Below are 8,215 nucleotides of genomic sequence, written 5' to 3' on the forward strand. Positions count from 1 at the left end.
CGGTGTGACTGCTCCGTGCCTGCCATACTGACTGACGTGTTATTACATAGCGGTGTGACTGCTCCGTGCTCTGACGTGTTGTTACATAGCGGTGTGACTGCTCCGCGCCTGCCATACTGACTGACGTGTTATTACATAGCGGTGTGACTGCTCCGCGCTCTGATGCGTTATCACATAGCGGTGTGACTGCTCCGCGCTCTGACGCGTTGTTACATAGCGGTGTGACTGCTCCGCGCCTGCCATACTGACTGACGTGTTATTACATAGCGGTGTGACTGCTCCGCGCTCTGACGCGTTATTACATAGCGGTGTGACTGCTCCGCGCTCTGACGCGTTATCACATAGCGGTGTGACTGCTCCGCGCTCTGATGCGTTATCACATAGCGGTGTGACTGCTCCGCGCTCTGACGCGTTATCACATAGCGGTGGGACTGCTCCGCGCTCTGACGCGTTGTTACATAGCGGTGTGACTGCTCCGCGCTCTGATGCGTTATCACATAGCGGTGTGACTGCTCCGCGCTCTGACGCGTTATCACATAGCGGTGGGACTGCTCGCGCTCTGACGCGTTATCACATAGCGGTGTGACTGCTCCGCGCTCTGACGTGTTATTACATAGCGGTGTGACTGCTCCGCGCTCTGATGCGTTATCACATAGCGGTGTGACTGCTCCGCGCTCTGACGCGTTGTTACATAGCGGTGTGACTGCTCCGCGCCTGCCATACTGACTGACGTGTTATTACATAGCGGTGTGACTGCTCCGCGCTCTGACGCGTTATTACATAGCGGTGTGACTGCTCCGCGCTCTGACGCGTTGTTACATAGCGGTGTGACTGCTCCGCGCTCTGACGCGTTGTTACATAGCGGTGTGACTGCTCCACGCTCTGATGCGTTATCACATAGCGGTGTGACTGCTCCGCGCTCTGACGCGTTATCACATAGCGGTGGGACTGCTCCGCGCTCTGACGCGTTATCACATAGCGGTGTGAATGCTCCGCGCTCTGACGCGTTATTACATAGCGGTGTGACTGCTCCGTGCCTGCCATACTGACTGACGTGTTATTACATAGCGGTGTGACTGCTCCGCGCTCTGACGCGTTATTACATAGCGGTGTGACTGCTCCGCGCTCTGACGCGTTATTACATAGCGGTGTGACTGCTCCGCGCTCTGACGCGTTATTACATAGCGGTGTGACTGCTCCGCGCTCTGACGCGTTATCACATAGCGGTGTGACTGCTCCGCGCTCTGACGCATTGTTACATAGCGGTGTGACTGCTCGCGCTCTGACGCGTTATACATAGCGGTGTGACTGCTCCGCGCTCTGACGTGTTGTTACATAGCGGTGTGACTGCTCCGCGCTCTGACGTGTTGTTACATAGCGGTGTGACTGCTCCGTGCCTGCCATACTGACTGACGTGTTATTACATAGCGGTGTGACTGCTCCGTGCTCTGACGTGTTGTTACATAGCGGTGTGACTGCTCCGCGCTCTGACGCGTTATCACATAGCAGTGTGACTGCTCCGCGCTCTGACGCATTGTTACATAGCGGTGTGACTGCTCCGCGCTCTGACGTGTTGTTACATAGCGGTGTGACTGCTCCGTGCCTGCCATACTGACTGACGTGTTATTACATAGCGGTGTGACTGCTCCGCGCTCTGACGCGTTATCACATATCGGTGTGACTGCTCCGCGCTCTGACACATTGTTACATAGCGGTGTGACTGCTCCGCGCTCTGACGCGTTATCACATAGCGGTGTGACTGCTCCGCGCTCTGACACATTGTTACATAGCGGTGTGACTGCTCCGCGCTCTGACGTGTTGTTACATAGCGGTGTGACTGCTCCGTGCCTGCCATACTGACTGACGTGTTATTACATAGCGGTGTGACTGCTCCGCGCTCTGACGCGTTATCACATAGCGGTGTGACTGCTCCGTGCTCTGACGTGTTGTTACATAGCGGTGTGACTGCTCCGCGCTCTGACGCGTTATCACATAGCGGTGTGACTGCTCCGCGCTCTGACGCATTGTTACATAGCGGTGTGACTGCTCCGCGCTCTGACGTGTTGTTACATAGCGGTGTGACTGCTCCGTGCCTGCCATACTGACTGACGTGTTATTACATAGCGGTGTGACTGCTCCGCGCTCTGACGCGTTATCACATAGCGGTGTGACTGCTCCGTGCTCTGACGTGTTGTTACATAGCGGTGTGACTGCTCCGCGCCTGCCATACTGACTGACGTGTTATTACATAGCGGTTTGACTGCTCCGCGCTCTGACGTGTTGTTACATAGCGGTTTGACTGCTCCGCGCTCTGACGTGTTGTTACATAGCGGTGTGACTGCTCCGCGCTCTGACGCGTTGTTTACATAGCGGTGTGACTGCTCCACGCTCTGACGCGTTATTACATAGCGGTGTGACTGCTCCGCGCTCTGACGAGTTATTATATAGCGGTGTGACTGCTCCGCGCTCTGACGCGGTATTACATAGCGGTGTGACTGCTCCGCGCTCTGACGTGTTATTACATAGCGGTGTGACTGCTCCGCGCTCTGACGTGTTATCACATAGCGGTGTGACTGCTCCGCGTACTGACGTGTTATTATATAGCGGTGTGACTGCTCCGCGCTCTGACGCTTTATTACATAGCGGTGTGACTGCTCCGCGTCTGCCGCACTGACGTGTTATTATATAGCGGTGTGACTGCTCCGCGTCTGCCGCACTGACGTGTTATTATATAGCGGTGTGACTGCTCCGCGTCTGCCGCACTGACGTGTTATTATCTAACGGTGTGACTGCTCCGCGTCTGCCACACTGACGTGTTATTATATAGCGGTGTGACTGCTCCGCGTCTGCCACACTGACGTGTTATTATATAGCGGTGTGACTGCTCCGCCTTCTGCCACACTGATTTGTTATTATCTAGCGGTGTGACTGCTCCGCGTCTGCCACACTGACGTGTTATTATATAGCGGTGTGACTGCTCCGCGTCTGCCACACTGATTTGTTATTATCTAGCGGTGTGACTGCTCCGCGTCTGCCACGCTGACGTGTTATTATATAGCGGTGTGACTGCTCCGCGTCTGCCACGCTGCCGTGTTATTATATAGCGGTGTGACTGCTCCGCGTCTTCCACGCTGACGTGTTATTATATAGCGGTGTGACTGCTCCGCGTCTTCCACGCTGACGTGTTATTATATAGCGGTGTGACTGCTCCGCGTCTGCCACACTGACGTGTTTATTATATAGGGTGTGACTGCTCCGCGTCTGCCACGCTGACGTGTTATTATATAGCGGTGTGACTGCTCCGCGTCTGCCACGCTGACGCGTTATTATATAGCGGTGTGACTGCTCCGCGTCTGCCACACTGACGTGTTATTATATAGCGGTGTGACTGCTCTGCGTCTGCCACGCTGATGTGTTATTATATAGCGGTGTGACTGCTATGCGTCTGCCACACTGACGTGTTATTATATAGCGGTGTGACTGCTCCGCGTCTGCCACGCTGACGTGTTATTATATAGCTGTGTGACTGCTCCGCGTCTGCCACGCTGACGTGTTATTATATAGCGGTGTGACTGCTCCGCGTCTGCCACACTGACGTGTTATTATATAGCGGTGTGACTGCTCCTCGTACTGACGTGTTATTATATAGCGGTGTGACTGCTCCGCGTCTGCCACACTGACGTGTTATTCTATAGCTGTGTGACTGCTCCGCGTCTGCCACACTGACGTGTTATTATATAGCGGTGTGACTGCTCCGCGTCTGCCACGCTGACGTGTTATTATATAGCTGTGTGACTGCTCCGCGTCTGCCACACTGACGTGTAATTATATAGCGGTGTGACTGCTCCGCGTCTGCCACACTGACGTGTTATTATATAGCGGTGTGACTGCTCCGCGTACTGACGTGTTATTATATAGCGGTGTGACTGCTCCGCGTCTGCCACGCTGACGCGTTATTATCTAGCTGTGTGACTGCTCTGCGTCTGCCACGCTGACGCGTTATTATATAGCAGTGTGACTGCTCCATATCGACAACACTGACTCTGATGTGTCACTTTCAGGAACAAGTGGAAGCTGCTCGGAAAGATTTGTTTCTTGCTAAGGATGAGGGAGGACAGATTACTGAGGAGAAATGGGAGGATGAGATGAGAAGGAATCGCCGGGTGCGTACTCCAACGCCTGCCAGGTCGTCAGAACGTGTCGGTGTCCGTGTGAGCGAGAGACTGAGAGGAAGCAGAGTAACAGAGAATGCAGATGTTACAGAGAGCCCACCTATTCCGGCCGCTGCATCTTCATCACAGAACGATGTGTGTGATCCAGCCCCACAGACGCCCACACCACAGAGTGTCCCAGAGCCGGAAGCTCCCAGTCCAGTCACTGAGCCCCCGAACAGCACCGCACCAGCCGCAGCAGAGTCCCTTACAGAGCACGCAAGTATTCATCCCGCGCTCCCAACACAGAAGTAGAGGCTGTTCCTATGGAAGCAGGAGACTTGTCAGTGCCAAGTACAGAGAATGTGCTCGATAGCCCTTCACGTATGTCCCCAGAGGAGACCGCTCCACCACGCACACCACGGAGGAAAGTTACTGCTGACTGTGAGATTTTTCTTGCCGGTGCAAACTCCAACTCGCCGACAGCAAAAGTGCTCAGGCGCTTGCCAGGGCGACTTGTTACTGTGTTGCAGGAACGGCTTCCCACTCCCCGACGCCAGAGCAGGGGAAGAGGGCAGCCACCAATCACAGACAATGGAGCTAAAAGTCCTAGTGTTCCTGGTTCACAGAGCCCCCCTCAAAATCTCCTCTCCGAGAACTCCGAGGCAGGAAGCCCTCCACCAAAGAGAAAGAGAGGAAGGCCTCCAAAGCCCAGATCAGACCTGTCTCCCACTGCTGTCCCTGTGGACATGCCAATGTTTCCTATGGAGTCTTGCTCTCACATTTCTCCTGAGCTCGACACTTCTCCCCCCGGGAGAGTCGCTGAGCGGGGACCGGTGAGAGTGCGCACTCCGGGCAGTCCTAGCTCTTCCTTTAAGCTCATCTCAGAAAGTGAAAGCAGCTCACCTATTGAGAAAAGGAAGCGAGGCCGCCCCCCGAAAAGACGTGAAGCTTCTCCTGTTGTTGCTTCCCCTGTTGTTGCCTCCCCAATGTCCTCCGTTCTGTTTCATAGAGACTCTAATCCTAATGTTTCTCAGTTGGACACTACAGAAACCACCCCCATAAAAGTTGATTCAGTTGCTCCCACCACGAACGCCATCATTCCTAATGAATCTTCCAACATTCCTTTGGTGGGTGGGGAGGGCACAAGCAGCAGTGGCGTGGATGAGCCGGTCACCCCACCAAAGCGGAAACGTGGTCGCCCCCCAAAGTTACATGCAGTGCCCAAAGTGAACTCCAGTCCCATTTCTCACAATGACCGATTGGACAGTTCTCCAGACAGAACTCCCAGTCCCCAGGTCACAAGGACCCTTCAGAGAAAACCACCTAAGTCTGAAAGCTTGGAGGCAAGGGAGCCAACTTCTTCCCTTACTGATACAGATGACTCCTCTGGAGATGAGGAGATCATTATAAGGGCCCCTTTGACCCGTAGTGCCAGGACTCGAATGCAGACAAACAACACACCTCCTGCAATCACAAAGAACACTGGCACAACTTCCGCTAGCCCCCGGGGACGCTCTCCCCATTCTGTGACTGTAAAAGATAAAGTTTCCAACAAGAGACGTAAGCCTCCTAGTGTGAGTTCTCCGAGCCCTCCTTCATCCTCCCCCCATGGCAGCTCCAGCGAGAGGCAAAACGTTGGGAGTAGAAAGCGTCACTGTCCCCCTGCAGAACGTGTTCTGCGCAGTTCCCTCACCGCTAACCCTGCCAGTAACACTCGCTCATCGCGCCCCCCACTCCTTAACAGCCACAGAGGCAGAAAGGCCAAAACGTGAGGAGCAACATTAAGCAGCAGGCTATGTTTCATCCCACGTGACTGGGGGAACAGGTGAAAGGGCCCGAATGATCGCCCCCAAACTTTGGGACCGACTGCGTGTTCTCTGTGTGCCACAGCCCCATTACTGAGAAACACAATCTATGCAAAGTGGATGCGAAGAACGTGACTCCATTTCATTGCCGGGGTATCAGGTGTTATGTGGACTTGCAGGTATTTGGGGTTGTTGGGCCCTGTAGTATTAGACAGGTAACCGAAGGTATGACCTGAGGCTGGGTACGCCTTGGTCTTTTGGTTCTAGAGCCTCTAGTCTCTGGACATGTTTCTACAGAAGTTCCTGTAATTCTTTCATGAAAATAAAGTGTTGAGTAAATTGTGTGTCTGGTGTTATGAGCCGCCTCTGTAAGAACTACGCCACGTTCTGGGGAATGGAATATGAAGTGACCTGCGCCATTCTGCTAGCTGCATGATGTGCGCCATTCTGCTTGCCGTGTGACCTGCGCACGTGCGCCATTCTGCTTGCCGGGTGACCTGCGCACGTGCGCCATTCTGCTTGCCGGGTGACCTGCGCACGTGCGCCATTCTACTAGCCGGGTGATGTGCGCCATTCTGCTTGCTGCATGATGTGTGCCATTCTGCTTGCCGGGTGACCTGCGCACGTGCGCCATTCTGCTTGCCGGGTGATGTGCGCCATTGTGCTAGCTGCATGATGTGTGCCATTCTGCTTGCCGGGTGACCTGCGCACGTGCGCCATTCTACTAGCCGGGTGATGTGCGCCATGTTGCTTGCCGGGTAACCTACGCACGTGCGCCATTCTACTAGCCGGGTGATGTGCGCCATTCTGCTTGCCGGGTGACCTGCGCACGTGAAAGTCTCCGGTTGCGTCTGCTGTAATATGCGTTGTACCATTTCTCTCCTGAATGCAGAGCAACAGTTGGTGGGTTGTGTTCCGTTGTGGTTGCAGCTGGTGACTGAATTGATGTCATTGCTATCTCAGTGAGGTAATACAGCAGCAATAAAGATAATAGAGAGCACAAATAACATATTTCTCCTTCATCCACTAGGTGACACTGGAGAGTTACAGTGGGGAATAAAAGCATGGGCACTTAAGAATAATTAATAGTGACTAACTCCTCCCCCTCTACTTCCTCTCCTAGGCAGTCTTAGTTTGTGCCCTGCGGGAGCTGGGTGCATTTCTGCTCACTCTTGGGCTTTTTTATTTTTAGTGATCTGCAATCCACAGGAGGACAGGCAGGTAGCACCCTTTCCCTACCTGCCTGCACCGAGGGAGCTGTTGGGAGGGTCCCGGTCGCAGCTGCATGCAGCTTGCCTCCGATTAGCAGGAGGAGAGGCAGGTAGCACCCTGTCCCTACCTGCCTGCACCGAGGGAGCTGTTGGGAGGGTCCGGTCGCAGCTGCATGCAGATTGCCTCCAATTACCTGGCTGCTGGGACCACTGTCCCTGAGGTTGCGGCGGCATGAGTCATGAGGCGGCGGCCATTATACAGATACCAACGGTGCAGAATCTCCCTCCATGGCTTGCTGAGTGCTGTGGCCACTCATCCAGAACTGTGAGTCTGTCGGGGCTAGTAGGGACAGGACAGCATAGGACTGTGTCCTAAGGTGTTAGCCATGCACATATACTGTGTATTTCCATATATGGCTGGTGACAGACTCTGTGGATAATTGAGAAGCCCACCCTGGTATGTCCTGAGAGAGGAAATACTGGACAGGAGAGGAGTATTGACACAGTCATATCTCAGCTTCTAGACAGGACAGAGATGCTGCTAAAAGTCAGCAAGCGGACTTAGCTTCTGCGGTGGAGGGTTTATCTAGAGCAGGGGTGGCCAAACCTGTCCTCAAGATCTACCAACGGTGCATGTTTTCCAGGCAGCCTGTGCATCTATAGTAGGAATGAATGCAGCATTTTTTAAAATGTGACAGTTAGTAATGACTACAGCTGTGCACCAGCTAGGTCTAGAGCATTAACCCCAGGGACCCCCGCACCCCCTCCTCCTACCCTGGCTCATGCAAAGCTGATTTTTCCTCAGTTGGATGACACTGATGAGGATATGCCAGATCTAGATGAGGGTGCATTTGATGAGCTTGATGCACAGTCTCTTCTGGATCAGCCAGAGGTGGCTTCTCAGGGCCTAGAGCTGGGGTAGCCAACCCTAGTCCTCGAGAGCTACCAACAGTGCATGTTTTGCAGGTCTCCTCACAAGTGAGCTAATTAGCTCCATCTGTGGATCTTTTAAAATTTGTCAGTGATTAATGAGTGCAGCTGCTAG

General features: G+C 53.8%; 1 protein-coding gene across 2 annotated transcripts in view; it reads left to right on the plus strand.

Moving 5' to 3' along the window:
• Window positions 1-6,303, plus strand: part of SRCAP (Snf2 related CREBBP activator protein) — a 113,678-nt gene extending 107,375 nt beyond the window's left edge. For both annotated transcript variants that reach the window (XM_083152197.1, XM_083152199.1), the window contains exon 33: window positions 4,062-6,303. In XM_083152197.1, coding sequence (XP_083008323.1) covers window positions 4,062-4,466 — 405 coding nt within the window. In that variant the 3' untranslated portion in view covers window positions 4,467-6,303. The remainder of the gene's footprint in view (window positions 1-4,061) is intronic.
• Window positions 6,304-8,215: the final 1,912 nt, after the last annotated feature.

Source organism: Crinia signifera, chromosome 7, assembly GCF_055691185.1.
Source record: "Crinia signifera chromosome 7, ASM5569118v1, whole genome shotgun sequence".
Classification (NCBI taxonomy): Eukaryota; Metazoa; Chordata; class Amphibia; order Anura; family Myobatrachidae; genus Crinia; species Crinia signifera.